Source organism: Helianthus annuus, chromosome 9, assembly GCF_002127325.2.
Source record: "Helianthus annuus cultivar XRQ/B chromosome 9, HanXRQr2.0-SUNRISE, whole genome shotgun sequence".
In the NCBI taxonomy this organism is placed as follows: Eukaryota; Viridiplantae; Streptophyta; class Magnoliopsida; order Asterales; family Asteraceae; genus Helianthus; species Helianthus annuus.
The window spans coordinates 172,832,641-172,849,486 of NC_035441.2; the positions used below are offsets into that span (position 1 = coordinate 172,832,641).

General features: G+C 34.9%; 3 protein-coding genes across 3 annotated transcripts; 2 read left to right on the forward strand and 1 right to left on the reverse strand.

Moving 5' to 3' along the window:
- The first annotated feature begins 4,977 nt into the window (after nucleotides 1–4,977).
- LOC110876772 lies at nucleotides 4,978–5,901 on the forward strand. Its single transcript, XM_022124934.1, has 2 exons — nucleotides 4,978–5,100; nucleotides 5,467–5,901. Exons 1-2 carry the CDS (start codon nucleotides 4,978–4,980, stop codon nucleotides 5,899–5,901), a joined length of 558 nt encoding a protein of 185 aa, XP_021980626.1.
- A 900-nt stretch (nucleotides 5,902–6,801) lies between these two features.
- Nucleotides 6,802–9,871, reverse strand: LOC110879622 (cytochrome P450 71A1). The gene is made up of 2 exons (XM_022128123.2): nucleotides 8,942–9,871; nucleotides 6,802–7,527 (listed from the first exon to the last, which is right to left on the reverse strand). The coding sequence occupies exons 1-2, from the start codon at nucleotides 9,836–9,838 to the stop codon at nucleotides 6,913–6,915; spliced, it is 1,512 nt and encodes a 503-aa protein (XP_021983815.1). The 5' UTR covers nucleotides 9,839–9,871; the 3' UTR covers nucleotides 6,802–6,912.
- A 3,022-nt stretch (nucleotides 9,872–12,893) lies between these two features.
- Nucleotides 12,894–14,833, forward strand: LOC110879621 (60S ribosomal protein L7a-2). The gene is made up of 6 exons (XM_022128122.2): nucleotides 12,894–13,052; nucleotides 13,140–13,341; nucleotides 13,921–14,090; nucleotides 14,181–14,309; nucleotides 14,393–14,485; nucleotides 14,572–14,833. The coding sequence occupies exons 1-6, from the start codon at nucleotides 13,005–13,007 to the stop codon at nucleotides 14,701–14,703; spliced, it is 774 nt and encodes a 257-aa protein (XP_021983814.1). The 5' UTR covers nucleotides 12,894–13,004; the 3' UTR covers nucleotides 14,704–14,833.
- The last annotated feature ends 2,013 nt before the right edge of the window (nucleotides 14,834–16,846 follow it).

Here is a 16,846-nt window from a genome sequence, read left to right on the forward strand (position 1 = left end):
TTTTAACAACTTTTTAGGCTCAGGTTATGCGAACCCGAATGGTTGATCTTGAAGCTCGGGTTGAAAAAGAAAGGAATCTACTTGTATCTCGTCTTGAAGAAGAAAGGGATCTACTTGCAACTCGTCTTGACGAAGAAAAGAAAGCACGGGAAGAACTTAAAAAACAACTTAAGAATTGGCGTCCTCCCTCTAATTAGTTGTAGTTTTTGATATTTTTTTGGAATTACGTTGAATTGTATTAGCTTACGGTTTAAACATATTGGAACTTGCGTTGTAACGCATGATTTTGAATTTACGTCATTGTAACTTCGGTGAATTTTGTAAAACAGGTTTTTGGTATTGCAGATTATTTCTGGAATTTTGGTATTGCAAATTTGTAACAACACTTTTAATTTATTTGTAGAAAATGGGTCACAAAAATACTCAGTTTCCTCGGAAATTTGTAACAACACTTCTAATTTATTTGTAGGAAGTGGGTCACAAAAAATACTCAGTTTCCTCAGAAATTTGTAACAACACTTCTAATTTATTTGTAGGAAGTGGGTCACAAAAAATACTCAGTTTCCTAGGAAATTTGTAACAATACTTCTAATTTATTTGTAGGAAGTGGGTCACAAAAAATACTCAGTTTCCTAGGAAATTTGTAACAACACTTCTAATTTATTTGTAGGAAGTGGGTCACAAATAATGTTAGTATTAAAATTTGTTTTTTTTTTTTTTTGGTCAGAAATGTGTAGCCAAAAAAATAAATCCTAAAAGATAATAATTAAATATATTGTAGGAGATTCGTAGCAATTTGCGACGTAATAGTTTCGTAGAAAATGTGTAGGAAGTTGCGTAGGAAATGCGTTGAAAACGGGTTTCCTACGAGCTGTTTTCCTACATCAAGGGTTTGTCATAAATGCGTAGAAAAACCAGTTTTATAATGCATTTCCTAGGAAAATTGGTGTAAGAAGTTTCAGATTTTCTAGTAGGTAGATAGACCTGGTAAGTTGTAACAAACTTGAGTTCTTCATTAACTGTTAAAAATTTCTAAGGTAAACCTGCAAAGCAAACATTAAATGTTAAATGATTATTTTGTATGTATGTGAATTAAAATTGTATTCTCACTTTGTCATTAGTTTACTTGGCACATAGCTTTTAAGGAAATTATTTGGATCAACCTGTAAAATTGGGTGGGTCGGGCAGGTTTGGGTCACCGATTGAAGCGAAGTGACTTTGGGTAAGAATGGGTTCGGGTTAATACGGGTTAGGATTAAAATGATTTCAGGTTAAGACGGGTTCAGAGCAAAATGAGTTCAGTTCAATTAAATAATTATTAATTTAGTTTGGGTCAATATGGGTTTGGAGCAAAATAAGTTCGGGTCAAATTGGTGGTTTTTTTGGAGAAAAAAAAACTTTATTTTTGAAACTTTTTTTGAGCACCTATGTTTATGTATTACATACTAGCAGGGTTACCGCGTGATGCGGCGGGGACGATACTTTGCGTTGTGACACTCGTTTCTGATAGTTTTCTTATTCGTATAATATTTATAATAACATTATTGTGATGAATATATGTCATAAGTTTACACATATGTAAAAGTTTTCTTTTTTTATAAAAATTAATAATCAAAAGACAAAAAAATAAAAGATAAGTTGTTATAATTGTAAAGTTTGTTTATTTTATTAATTAAATTATAAAGTATAATTTTATTCTTTAAAGTTCATAACTTTTTCTAATATCCACATAGTACCCATCCAATAAACTTTAAATTTAAAATTTTCGTTTTTATAAAAATAAAAGATAGTATTTGACTCGTAAGTACGTTTAGAGCTTTAACTTAAATTGTTAAATTTCAGTTTTTTACAAATATAAAAAATTTATATTTTCATAAAATTTCAATAACTGTTTTTATAAAAAAAATAGGATGATAAGACTTTATATCTTTATTAACTTTATATCATACTAAGTTCAAATTTTTAGTTCCTAACTAATCTTATCTATATGAGTCTACTTTTAACTAATAATCCCTAAAAATATGCAACACAATCTACTACTATGTATCTAGTCAAGTTGGTAAATAATTCTTTTAGAACTGACAAATATTATCTATAACAATATAGTTGAACTTATAATTCCTAAAAATTTGTAACCCAGTTTAGAATTTATCTGGTAAAGATTGTATATTTCTGGAGTATTTTATTTATTTACTTGTTATAAAAATGTTTATAAAATAATTATTTTTATTAACTTTATATCATAGTAAGTTCGTTTTTTTAGTTTAGCTTTAAAGTTTATTACTTTATTACTTTTTAATTAAGAAATGCAAATTATTAGATTAATATCCAAGAATAACTGCAATATTTTATAATTTCAGCTTGACTATATCTAACTGCAATATTTATTTATTGCAACTTTGGGATATTAATTTATATAAGTTCAGTTGACTTGTAAATTTAGGATATTAACTTTATTTTAAACTTTATTAATATGGTTAATAACTGCATTATATTAACACCAAAGATAAAGTTCAAATATAAAATAAACTTTATTCATACGTATATGTCAAACATAACAACTGAAAATGAAAAATATATATATAAAAACACTTGATAGATTTCATATTAGACTGCATGAAATTTGTTCCGTTTCTGAATTGACACTCGACGTATTTTTAATCGGGTTTTCTGATTTGTGCTTGAATAGGCAGTATCTTCTAATTTCTCTTCTTTGTCATTGTCCTCATAATCGTCTAAATTAATAACCTCACTCCATTTCCATTAAGAGAGTCTCTTGGATCTCTTCCTTTGAGTCTCAAACTTCCGATCCCTATAAATGACAAAAATTGAATACAAAAATTAAAAAAAGATTAAATAAACCTTAAAATTACATCTTCACTAAATTCACATTGAAGATTAGACTTGTATGGACTAAACATTGCACCGTAAGAAATAATATCAATACTTTTATCACCATCACCCTGCAATAAAACACACATATAATAACATAACGAACATGTTAATATGAAAGATATATGTAAAAATAATACTTAAAAAACAGTATCAATACCTTAGAAGCTTGTTCGACAAATGTGTTGTTTAAATTGGCATGTTCATCATGTAACTGAATCTGAAAAATCAAATAAGTTAACATTCACATAAAAGTAAATAAAAGAAAAAAAAATATTCACTGCTGCGATATAACAAAACTGACCTTTCGCGACAATTGAATTCAGAATTGGATCCATTTTTTTTAATTTTGTTTAGCAATAGATATAGGAGTGTCCTGCTATATTTATAGTAGTAACTATAGAAGTGCATTAGAGTTTAATTTTAGATTTGACACCCCTTTATTTAGGAAGTTTGTTATGATTATTTTTAAGTTTTTATAAGATATATCTAAGTATAGATATTAGATAGTTTTAATAAAATAAAATGTGACATATAATATCTTCAGTTTATGTTAGGGTACTTTTAATTCCTTTTGTTTTTGTTTGCATAGATAGAGCCCATCTTTGTAGATTAAGCACATTAGATCACAAGTATTAATTACTTGTACATTAACGCATAATCGACTTGTACCTTTTAATCCGTGCATCGATATTGAAAAGGACAACTACCGAAACGTTGACAAAAATGTGTAGGTCGTCATGCTATCTTTGGATTTTTTTTTAAACAGTATAGTTTATAAGATATGTCAAGAATACGTAAAAAAATTATAATTTGTTATGGAGGGGTGGATTGTAACTAATTATCTAGAATTTTGTTAAAATCTTAGGGATTTAAGTGTAATAATTTTAGGGGCTAAAAAATAAATAGTGTTTAAAAGACCATACTACCCTCATTTTAAGGGTCTTTCTATAAATAAAGAGGGGAAAAAGTTCTTATTTTTTGGGTATCTTAAAATGCCCCTCCCTCATGCATTATAATATAGTATAGATATGATAATTTTGTTGAAGAAATGGGTTTTGAGAAACACTTTGATGTAATAGATTACTAAACTCTTCTTCACAAACTTTGCCTAATTTGAGCATAATTATTTACATATTCTGATCTTTGATGAAGCAATTGTACAATCCTTTGATTATTTCGTTCGTATATGGTCATCTACATATTGCGGCCTGTATTAGGTCGAATACGACAAAAAAAATTGGTTACTTTTGAATCATGTGCTATTATTGTCGTCTATAGTGACTAACAAAGTCTATGACATGGGATATGTTGATTAATGAAGTGATGAAATTTAGGATTTTTATTGAATAAGTTTTATCATTGTTTAGCTTATCGGACAAACTTTTAAGTTTTAACATGGAGAAAATAACAAACCTTAGGGTAGGCGGTATGATTGCGGGGACTTATTCGGGGAAGGGGAGTCATCGATCGATGACCACACCGTGGTGATGAAGACCATCGGTGGGTGGGTGTTTGGTGAGGGAAATCGGGGTATAGTCACCGATGTGATTGAGTGGAAAGATTAATGAAATTTGACCGTTAAAAAGAAACTATCCATTAAACTAGCCGTTTTATATAAAAAAAATACAACTTTTTCTTATAAAAACAATACCATTCAACATCATTTTTCACCATTTTCTTCTCCATCCAACTCTATTTTTTTTTTAAAATTCACTTCTTCTATTTTTCCAATGGATGATATACCACCGCTATTCCTTCCGATTGATATTAGTGAAGACGATGATTCTTCCTCGAGCGATAGTAGTTTAAATTTTTTTCAAAATCTTATTAACGAAGCCGCTGAACTGGAAGACACGGGCACTTCTAGAAAAAGAAAATTTGTCCGTCGAGATCGAGTGAAATGTCACGAAAACCTTATGAGAGATTATTTTGTCGAGGAGCCCGTATTCAACGAATAGGTTTTTCGTCAAAGGTTTCGTATGTCCAAAAGGTTGTTTTTAAAAATTTTGAGTGACGTGCAAGCGAATAACTCGTGGTTTCAAGACACCGGTGGATGCAAGTAATAGGAAGAGTTTTACACCGATGCAAAAAGTTACTTCGGCAATTAAGCAACTAGCAACCGGTAACGCTCCAGACGAGTTCGACGAGTATTTAAATATGTTCGAAAGGACTTCCCGAGAAAGTCTAGAAAATTTTTGCGAAACGGTATGTAATTTATACGCTTCCGAGTTTTTACGTAGACCTACTAGCCACGACGTTGCGCTCTTGTACCAAACTCATGAGGAGAAACATCACCTTTCTAAGATGTTGGGTAGTCTTGATTGTACACATTTTGTTTGGAGAATGTGTCCAACGGAGTTGCAGGGTCAATATATGAGTGGGGATCACAGTCACCCGACAGTTATGCTCGAAGCGGTGGCCTCTCAGGATTTGTGGATTTGGCATGCTTTTTGTGGTCCACTAGGTTCACAAAACGACATCAACGTGCTCCAACAATCTCCGTTATTTCTTACTGAACGAAATGGAACTGCACCAAAATGCCCATTTTACGTGAACAACCACTTGTACAAGCGTGGATACTATCTTACCGATGGAATCTACCCTACTTGGTCCGTGTTTGTGAAATCATTTACGTATCCTCACATTGTGAAAGAAAAGAAGTTCAAGAAGCAACACGAGGCGGCAAGAAAAGACGTGGAGCGGGCTTTTGGTGTTTTAAAGGCAAAATGGCATATACTTCATCGCCCGATGCGTGCTACGAGTGTTAAAAAAATTAGGATGGTCGTATATGCATGCATTATTATGCATAATATGATTCTAAAAGACGACGGAAATGCGATTGCACCGGTACATATTCGGGATCCTCCAATCGAGCCCGTTTTCGAAGACACTGCTTATAACAAGCTCATTGATGAAGATACGCATTATAGACTAAAATATGATCTTGTGGAGCATCTTGGAGAACAAGATTTACCCCACCTTTTGGCGGATTCCGGCGACGAATAGTTAAATTAGTTTTTCTTTTAATTTAGTTTTATATTTTAATGTCATGTTATTTATTTTAATTTTATGTAATGTGTTTTTTAATTAAAAGTACCTTTATTTACATTAAAATATGTTTTATTTATTTATGAATAATTTCTAGAAAATAAAAAATATATAACTCAAACACCCTAGAGTGATTAACCATACCTGGTGATTGAGTGCAAAATGGGGAGTGGAATGAGGAGTTGACATTGTATAATATTATTGGGTAGAGAATCACTTAATCACCCTAGAGTGATTAACCATACCCCCACCCTTTATGATTTATCTGGACAAACTTTTAAGTTTTAAATGGAGAAAATAACAAACCTTATGATTTATCCGGATTAACGTCTTTAGAAAAATGATTTGTTAATAGGTGAAATTACATTCTCCAATTATTTGACTCCTAGAAGTAAAAGGACAGGTATGTTAGAGGTGGCAATATAAACTTCCTATGCTGGTTGGGTAACGGGTCATTTGTTGCCGAGTTAGAAATCACCTACTCATATTATACAAACTTTGATTAATATCGTCATCCATCTGACTAAATATTGATAAATGGCCCGAGTACAAAGCTATTAAGAATACATCCAGGTGACTTTCAAGCCGACCATTGCTTACTGAACATTTAGTTTCATTCATGTTTATGTATAACCTAGCATATTCAATTTAAAACTAAACCATCTGGTATGCAATTATAGAACTGTTTCCTGGGTAGCTAACTGGTTTCTCATAGTTTGAAAATAGTTGTTGACATATCGGCTGCTAAAGGAGAGTACCGTGGGAAGGTTTGGAGTCTCAAATTGTCACCTCAAAATTGTCACCTTAAGACTATGTTCTATCGATTTCTAATAATTCACTGAACAATAAACAGATGTGGAGTCTCAAATTGTCACCTCAAAATTATTTTAGGGAGGTTCAATTCTAAGCATATACTAGATCACGAGTGTATTGTGTATTGGAGATATCATAAATTTAGATTATAATCTTCTAAAAGTACAACACTTCATGAGCCAAAAGGCAGAGTTCATTTCTCTTCAGCATGGTTAGGCCAGGCATAACGTCTAAGTCTATATCTTCTTTCTTTATGCCGTCTGGCAAACCCCAATCAAACAAGTAAAGAAGATTAGCAAGTAAAAGCTCCACCATGACAACTCCCATGGACATTCCTGGACAGATTCTTCGGCCAGCCCCAAAAGGAATCAACTCGAGATCATTACCCTTGAAGTCGATATCACTATCTAAAAACCGCTCTGGGAAGAAGTCCTCTGGGCTCTCCCAGAATTCGGGATCTCTTCCGATAGCATATGCATTCACATAAACTATGGTTTTCTGCTTGATTTTGTAACAATGTAAAACTGCATCTTTCATCGCTTCTCGAGGCAAGAGAAGAGGTGCTGGTGGGTATAGCCTCATAGTCTCTTTTATCACTGCCTTCAGATAAGTGAGTTTGGGAAGATCATCTTCATCTATTTTACCCTTCTTTCCGATCATATTTCTCACTTCTTCTTGTGCTTTCTTCATTACTTCGGGGTTTTTTATTAACAATGTCATCGACCAAACCACAGATGCTGCATTAGGATCTGTCCCGGCTGAAAGTACATTCTAAATATAAAACATAGAATTAGTACAACAAGGGAGTTATAAAAAAAACTTTAGAAGAATATGTACGTTCATATTCTAGAGTAGACTACATGCAATATATTGGTAATGTAAAAGGTGTTTTATTTTTATTTTTTTGTAGCTTTAAGTACATTTTTTAATTAGAGTGGCTAACTCACGCACCTTCTAAATCTACTTATAAATCTACATCAGTGTTCACCATGGGATTAAAACTCTCAACCACTTAGGAATGAACACTTTTACTACAAACCTTGGTACCGTTATGCTAGAAGCCCTTTGGATCCTTTCAATTCATGTTAGGCATAAGCTACTGCACTTTTGCATCTTTCATTTTGAAACGATCGAGAAACAAGGCATGATTAAATTTCAAATTAATCACAAACAACACATGAATTCAAGATTAGCTAATTACCACACGCACACATAAAGGATAAGCAACCAAGTTTTAGGAAGCTTTTGAGGTGCACGCACGCCAAGGAGAGACTGAGATTGAGGGAGAGATACAAAAAGGCAAAGAGGGAGGTGCAACAAAAGGCAATGTCAGAGGCAAAGAACACAGCCTATAAAAAGATGAGTGAACGACCAAAAACAAAGGAGGGTGAAACAGAATATTCAAGATTGCCAGAGCAAAAGAGCGTAGGAGATAGAGGTTCAAACGAGCCGAGCCGCTCGCAAGCTACTTGAGGTCGGATTGATAAAAAGCTCGAAACGAGCTTTGCCTTGTCGAGCCTGAGCCAAGCCCGGCCTCAAATAACGCTCGTTTAGTTATCGAGCTAGAGCCTTGAATACGGAGATCGTTTAGGCTAGGCGAACCTTAACGAGCCTTGTGTATTTTTAAGTTTTAACTTAACCCTTTTTAGACTTCCTTGTATTAATTAATATCCATCCAAGCACGAGCTGAGATTTGGCCTATTTAAGGTATGCAGACAAGCTTGCGCCGAGCTTTTTCTTGTTTAAGGTTTTTCTAAAATTAATTCATGTATACGGGCTGAGCTTGAGCCCAAAAACATAGGTTCAATCGAGCCGAGCTCGAGCTTCAGCAAAGCCAAACGATGGACGGGTTTTAGTTGACGGATAGGACAATAAGTTCTGAAATTTGTAAGTTCTGAAACGATTCTAGTTATATATACATACGCTGCTTGTTGGTTACTAGTCTTGATTGTGTATGTATATATATAAACATTTTATATTCTGGAAGGTAACTAGTTCACTATAGGTGTTATTAATTTGTCATTTTCTGCTATATATTTATTTCTAGAAAAAAAATAGGTGTGGAAGGCATTGAATTATGCGTCAGTTTTCAAGAATATCGCTTCCAAAGTAGAAAATCACGGAAAATATTAAGTTCAAGATTGCTTCTAATGCTTTTATGTGCTTGTGAGTTGATATAGATTACCATGAGCAAGGCTTTTATGTGATTGTGAGTGAGGCTGAAGAGTTTGTCTTCCATAAGTCGTAGTAGAATGTCAATAACATCATCCTCATCTTCATGAGACTTAATGTTTCGACCATTGAGGTGTTCATCGATGAGTTGTTGGTAAAACAAATCAAAATCTTGGAAGCATTTCTCTAGACGATCCGTCTTACCCATAAACCTATCAACCAAATTGACGAAAGGCAGACCAGGCCATATATCCGAAACATAGTTATCCACTATAGTCTCCTGTAGTTCATTAAGTAGTCCAAGAACCTTCTTTCTTTCATTTTCATCTTGGTACCTCTTGCCAAAACCAATTCTCATCATGATAGTACTCGTCACACTCTTGGTGATTTCGCTCAAGTTTACATGCTTAGACGAAAGTGCTAGCCCATGAATCTTACTCATGGCATGTGAGACTTCATCTTCACGAATATCCCTAGTAGACTGTATCCTTTTAGGGCTTAATAGATGAGTCACAAAAATCTTCCTCATATCTCTCCACGTCTCGTCGTAGGAGGAAAAGGCTACATCTAGCCCACCGTAAGAAAACTTTTGGTTGCCGACCAATCTTGGCCTACTGCAAAAGATAATATCTTGGGTCTTCATGACTTCTTTCGCTAGACTTGCTGACGAAACAACGATAGCTGGGACGAAGCCAAAGCGAAGAGATATGATCGGGCCATAGGATTTTGAGAGTTGCCATAGGGAAGTATGGAGGGTTGATTGATTGATCTGGTGCAAGTTTCCAATGAAGGGTAGTCCAGGAGGACCTGGTGGACTGAATTTTGGTTTGTTTTTGATGATTTTGGGAAGAAGGTAGATGAGAGATAGGAGTAGGAGAGACAAAAGAATAAACATAAAAACTAGTTCCATAGTTGAGATGTTATGAAGTTGCACATGTAGTTTTTGTTATATGGACTAAATAAACCTAAGATAAGAATGTGTTGGATGAATGTTGGCCATACGCTTAAGAGATTAGAAGAAAAATATGACTTTCTTATTGACAAATTCACGCTTGCGGTGTGCACATATAATGTATATATGTGTGAGCACTCGGGGGGCAAAAGTGAAATGGTACTAACTTTAACGTTATTTTACTAATCTTGTGAAAATAACGTTAAAAGCGTCGGATGGTTAATCATGCATCATGTGGTGACGTTGATAGCTGAATGACACGGGGGTGCATGCACCAATCAGTCTCTGTCCCGATTGTTTGAGTGTTATGTGTCTTAGGTCCAAGGCTTGATACAAAACTACAATCAAGCTGTGGGTCTCACTGGAAGGGTATGTTTGGCATGGAGCTTTTAGGAGCTTTTAGGAGCTTCTAGCTTTAACCTTTTAAGAAAAAGCTCATACTCAATAAAAAGTCTTGTTTGGTTGAAGGAGCTTTAAGCTTTTAGGTTAGGAGCTTGAAGCTTTTGGTTGAAAGCTACTAGTAGTAGCGTTTAGAAGAAGCTACAAGCTTTTAGGGAAAAATTGACTAATTTAACCTCTAAAAATAAGGAACTTTTTTAATGCACCAACTTTCTAAATTTTTAGTTATGTCTATTTTGGTAATTTTATATATTTTATTAAAAGCTCCAACTACTCTACCAAACACCAAATATATCTAAAAAGCTACAGCTACTAGTTACCAGCTACAGCTACCAGCTACCAGCTTCCAGCCACCAGCTACCAGCTTCTATCTTTCAGCCACCAGCTAGTTTTGCCAAACATACCCGAAGTAGCCTCTCTATTCCTACGGGGTAGAGGTAAGGCTGTCTACATCTACCCTACTCAAACCCTACCTTAGCTTTGCTATTGATGGGATTTACTGAGTATGATGATGATGACTACTCTTGCAACACTCATAGCATACATGATATTTGAAATATTAATAAATATATTAAGGATGAGCACTAAAACAAGACAAAATTTTGATTAATCAAGTCAATCGGCTAAAAAAATGTTTTACGATTTTAATTATCCGAATTCAAAGGTCTGATAACCACATCTAAGGGTCCGTTTGGTTCAGATAATTAGATGGAATTAGAATTAGAATTAGAATTAACTCTAACAAAAAAAAATTGTTTGATAGGTCAATTGAAGAAATTGCCATTGGAAAGTTTTACCACAATAAAAGAAATTCACACTCATTCATACTAATACTAGTGATGGAATTCTAAACGTTCCAATGAAATGTTGTTTGAGATTATCGAAAAAGAAAAAAAAATCTCTATTTCATTTCTATTTCAAATTCCATTAATAAACTTAGCAGCCAAACACCTTACTAAATTTGAAAACAATCTATTCAAATTTCAACTTCATTTACAAAATAATCCGTAAACCACACCAAAATATATAATTTATACTTGACAAAACTTTAGATTATATTATTTGTATAATTTATACTTGATAAAACTTTAGAATATTATATTATTATAATATATTCTTTACTTAGATTCACAGAACAATATTTATTATAATTTATGATGCATGATGATAATCAATAGTTACATTACGTGCCAAACTTTTGATGGTGGGCCAAAGTCTTGTGATCATAATTGGGCTAAAGTTGAAATCTTGATAGCCTAAGGCACGGTCCCCTCATAGAGATCGAACACAACATACGATTTTGATTTTTTTTTTTTTTTTTTTATTTTTGATCAATCATAAACCACACAATCCCAAATGTTATCATTATCATGCCACGTTAGGATTCGATCGTGAAATTTTGGGTTGTTACAATCAAGGGCGGACCAAAGCATAGCCCAGGGTGGGCGGGCGCACCCCCGGGAAAAAAAAAATTTAGTGCTAAGTTCCGTCGAAAATCCCGTCCGCACCCCTTGGAATTTTTCGTCCGCACCCCATGGAATTTTCTGTCCGCATCTCTTGGACTTTTTCGTCCGCACCCCTTAGGTAAAAAGTGTTATCAATTTATATTTTAAAAATATTCTTTAGTAAACTCCTATTTTATAAAAAATACTACCTAAATTATTTTACTTTTAATACCTAAATAACTAAACCCAAATACCCAATACATTTAACTAGCCCACTACTAAGTCTTAGCCCAATAAACAAACCCAACAAATCAACAATATTTCAAACGAAAATAAAATAAACAAGCCCAAAACCGTTACATATTCTATCCTACTCTCTTTATCGTCCTTGCACGCCAGCGATCAGAACATCAACAGCGACAACAGTGAACAGTCAACAGCCGCATACCACCGTAATCAGCCACGGGTAAATTTCTTTGTTATTTTTGATGATTTTTGGTTGATATTATCCACCTCCAACGGCCTATTATAGCCGCATACTAACCATAGTAGACATGTGCTTCGTTTTGTTTTCATTATGTTATGGTGGGTTATACAAATTAAGTTCTTTTGTTTTACATGACCCGACTCGAACCGAACCGACCCGATACGAACCGATTTTTTATTTATATACCTTGGAGCCTAAAATTCTTAAAAAAGTTACGCACCCCCATGGAAAAATTCCTGGGTCCGCCACTGGTTACAATTATATGATTGTTATGAGGTTATCACACAAGTTCATTAAAATAATTGATTGTATTTACAATACCCTGTTTGGGCTCAAAGTCAAGTTAAGAATCAATTTTAAGGTTGAAAACCCTAACCCATCCAAACCGATTTGGATTAGGTTTAAAACCATTTTTTTTATCAGTGTTATTAGGTTGGCCCCAACCAGTTTCGGTTGGAACCGAATCTCAACACAAAAATCCCAAACTTATACCAAACTGCTAGGTCGGGTTGGACCCAAACCGGTTTTGGCCAAAGCAGTTTTTCTACCGGGTCACATGCCCAACCCGTTTTTTTATACACCTCTACTCTGTTTAGTTTTGTAATTTTTTTTTTAAATCAGGTTGGGCTTGATTGCAATTTGCAACTAGTTTTTTCAAACGGGCTATGGTGGTCCATAAAAAAAATAAATCAGGCCCACTCAGCCCATACAGCTTTAGCCCTTAATTGTATACGCAGAAACCCTAATAAGTCATTATTCTCGCTGTTCGATAACTGAATCTCAACATCCATCAATGGCGCCGAAGAAAGGTGTGAAGGCAGTCGCAACCAAGAAGAAAACGGTATATTTACTTCGATATTGATTGACATATCTATGATCAGTTATGGTGTTCGATTCATGTGTTTAATTTGGTTTATTTTGTACACAGGAGAAGGTTGTGAACCCTCTGTTCGAGAAAAGACCGAAGCAGTTCGGGATCGGTGGAGCATTGCCGCCTAAGAAGGATGTTCATAGGTTTGTGAGATGGCCGCAAGTTGTTCGGATTCAGAGGAAGAGGAGGATTTTGAAGCAGCGGTTGAAGGTTCCACCTGCTTTGAATCAGTTCACTAAGACTCTTGATAAGAATCTTGGTAATATTTTACATATTAACTTATTAGTTTTTTTAGAGTATTTAGTTAGCTTTCAATTGTATTAAAGTTGTTTGATTTTTTTTTCTTATTTTTATGTTTATTGATGCATTTGAGTAGACATTTGGATTTAAGGGTGTTTGGTCATATTGTTTGGGGATTTTTGGCATGTTTACCTATGGATACTAGACTTTGCTTGCAAATCCTGATCTGTTTAAGACATGATAAACTTGTTTTAAGAAAAAGTACTCTGTTTAGTTTTATACTTTTTTAAGAATAATTAAAATTAGGAGGCTATGCCCCATTTCTCATTCTTGGTACATAAAACATACAACTAAGCTATAGGCATGAGGTATAAAGCAGTTAAACGAGTTGTGTACATGTTTGATACTTGTGTTAATCGCGGTGTCTGTGACCTGTTAAACACGATAAGGCTTGTTTTGCTAACCATTTTAGCTTCCACAAATCTCATTTGGTCCACACTTTTGGAACAATTTTCCGACCAGTAAAAAGTGTTGATTTTGTTTGTATCATATGCTTGACTGTTGTGTATGCTCTATGTCTTTTGTGTGTATTGTGCAGCAACTACTTTGTTCAAGATGCTTCTGAAATACCGACCAGAGGATAAAGCAGCTAAAAGAGAGCGCCTTCAGAAAAGGGCACAAGCCGAGTCTGAAGGAAAGACAGTTGAAGCCAAGAAGCCTATTGTTGTCAAATACGGTCTGAACCATATCACCTATCTTATCGAGCAGGTTTTACATTTTCACTGACTAGTATTAATATTTTTTGACTGTTATATCCGTGACAAAAAAACCGAGTTTGATTTTTGTGGCCCGTTGTAGAACAAGGCGCAATTAGTCATCATTGCTCATGATGTGGACCCCATTGAGTTGGTTGTTTGGCTCCCTGCTTTGTGCAGAAAGATGGAAATCCCTTATTGCATTGTAAAGGGAAAATCTCGATTAGGAGCCGTAAGCGTGCCAGTTTATTTGTTCTTTTTTTTTGTATTATTTCACGAATTTACAAGGCTGAAGAAACGTGTTGTATATTACAGATTGTCCATCAGAAAACTGCAGCAGCTCTGTGTTTGACCACCGTCAAGAATGAAGATAAGATGGAGTTCAGCAGAGTCTTGGAAGCAATTAAGGTTCTTTTATATAAAGTCTTTAATCATTAATGCAGAAGTTTATATGATTTGGTTTGATATAGTAATATTGATTTTGGTTATTGCAGGCCAACTTTAACGATAAGTATGAGGAATATAGAAAGAAGTGGGGCGGTGGGATTATGGGATCCAAATCTCAGGCCAAAACAAAAGCAAAGGAGAGAGTACTTGCAAAGGAGGCTGCTCAGAGGATGACATAGAGCGCTACACTATCCTTTGTTGCATTCTGCAATTCAGGAAGCTGTTTTTGTTTACATTTTGCTTGTTCATGTATTCAATTTTGTTAAAGTTATATTAGCAAGACCAATGCTATTACTTTTTTGCTTTCTCTGTTTCTTTTTTTCTTTTTCTTCTTTCAGATTTTTGTTGCAAGCAAGAGTATGCATGACATGGGTGGGTAGGTCAGGTCGGCGGGAAAACAGTTGTTTTGAAAATTGGTCATATTGACCATAGTTAAAAGTAACTTCATCATTTTCTTGCTAATAAGTTGGTGGTGAAGTGGTAAGGGAGAGACCTGTCACCACCATTTAGCTTCTGCCTCATCTGTTGATGATGGGAAACTAGGCGAGTAGGTGGCGATCGCTAGTTTGATCCTTGAACTGGGCGGGTTTTACCTTATTACACTGTCGTGCCTTTGGGCGAGTGTTCATGGGCTTCGGCCGTAGGTGAGGGTTTTCCCGATTCAGAGACGAGCGTATCGTGATGTGGTGACGTGGTGAATTTCGCCAATAGCCCATTTGGGAGGATTTGTTGGCCGTTAAAAAAACGTCGTCATTTTCATCAGTCAACAAGCAGCAACTATGAATAAACGAGCGTATTGTGATGTGAATTTCGCCAATAGCCCATTTGAAGGATTCGTTTGTCGTTAAAAAAACCCATCATTTTCGTCAGTCAACAAACAGCAACTATGAATATACAAGCTTATCAGGTGTCTTCACATAGGAATCTCATCAAACTGGTGGGCATGAATACAGCCATACGGGAGCTTATACATAATCATTTATTCATTGAAAACGTCGAGTTAAATCAAATAAGGGGTAAAAAGAAACTTGCTAAATTTTCTCAATCCAATAAACCTAATGGGTATAACATACGAGCAGGCGGAGCATCTCGCAAGTGATTTACTAAGGAATTTGGTGTGAGCCATGATCATTTGGCTTGGTCACTATCATGTGAGAGGGCAAATCTGGATTATCAAAGCTCTAATTGAACAGGATAACTGGAAGGATCTCAATGTACCTTTATAAGCAGCCTCTTTTGAGTTGAAAAGGATAGCATGCTTCAAGTTCATGCCTAGTTTTTGTTCTCTCAAACTTCATCACTTCCACATCGAATCACTGTTGTTATAGAACACTTGTCATGAATGACTCAGAACATCCACATTGAATGCTCTAATAAAACGCCTCCACATCACCCTTGTCCGGACTTTGTTCTTCTCACCCATAAACATAAACGCCGCATGCCTTCTCTCTCTCTCTCCCCCCTCGCCTTTCCATCTCTCCTCCACATTAACCTCATCTTCTCCTTGTCTCCTCCACATGAGCTTAAACAAAGCCCAGAAAACGGAGATGCTTTTAATAAGCTACATGAGCATAAAAAAACTATTCAAAGTCTTACAACATTAAATAAGTAACAACAAAAAACAAACATTGGAGATGCTTGTCAAGTCCTATTGTGTTTAAAACATTAACCAGTGATGAAAAAGGCATTGTAAAAACAAATTAAAAATTATAAGGGCGCATGGTATGGGTGCGGGAAAATGCTCCAGAATGTTGCGGGAGTTGTGCACGATACCCGCTGGTATGCCCGATACCCGATGGCTAATTACCCAACAAATACCCGACAGGTAATGACCAGATATGGGACAAAGATTTGCAACTGGTACAGGCCTGGGATTACCAATCCCTAGCCCGAACCCGGCCATTGCCATTCCTAAGTTGCGAAAACACCGCCCCACCTACATAATTACCAACAAAAAAAAAAATTCAATCGGTAGTTACTTTCTAACCTGATTCTTGATTGTTTCTCTCTCTCTTCACTTGTACATTACATTATATTACGCGAGAAATGTTTAAGATGATTTCCACGTTTTTTAGTATGTTTTAAGGAAAATCTTATATGATGCAATGTAAGTGAAAAGACCTAATAGATTTTTAGAGATGGATTTGTTAGAGTTCTATGGTATACTTTGTTTTAAATGAAGTGTATCAAATTTTTAACTCGGCTATTATCTTAAACAGAAATATAAAACTCGTTATCAAACAGGTCATCCTGAACACCTATAAATATCTTTTTTAAACGGGTCAACCTATTTTTATGCTCCCTTTACAATCCGAACACAAC

Coding starts and splice junctions, on each gene's coding strand:
- LOC110876772 (XM_022124934.1), top strand. CDS start 4,978: ATGCAAAAAGTTACTTCGGCAATTAAGCAACTAGCAACCGGTAACGCT. Junction 5,101..5,466: donor TAGAAAATTTTTGCGAAACG/GTATGTAATTTA, acceptor CACTTGTACAAG/CGTGGATACTATCTTACCGA.
- LOC110879622 (XM_022128123.2), bottom strand. CDS start 9,838: ATGGAACTAGTTTTTATGTTTATTCTTTTGTCTCTCCTACTCCTATCT. Junction 7,528..8,941: donor ACATAAAAGCCTTGCTCATG/GTAATCTATATC, acceptor TTTTATATTTAG/AATGTACTTTCAGCCGGGAC.
- LOC110879621 (XM_022128122.2), top strand. CDS start 13,005: ATGGCGCCGAAGAAAGGTGTGAAGGCAGTCGCAACCAAGAAGAAAACG. Junction 13,053..13,139: donor TCGCAACCAAGAAGAAAACG/GTATATTTACTT, acceptor TTTTGTACACAG/GAGAAGGTTGTGAACCCTCT. Junction 14,310..14,392: donor GAAAATCTCGATTAGGAGCC/GTAAGCGTGCCA, acceptor TGTATATTACAG/ATTGTCCATCAGAAAACTGC.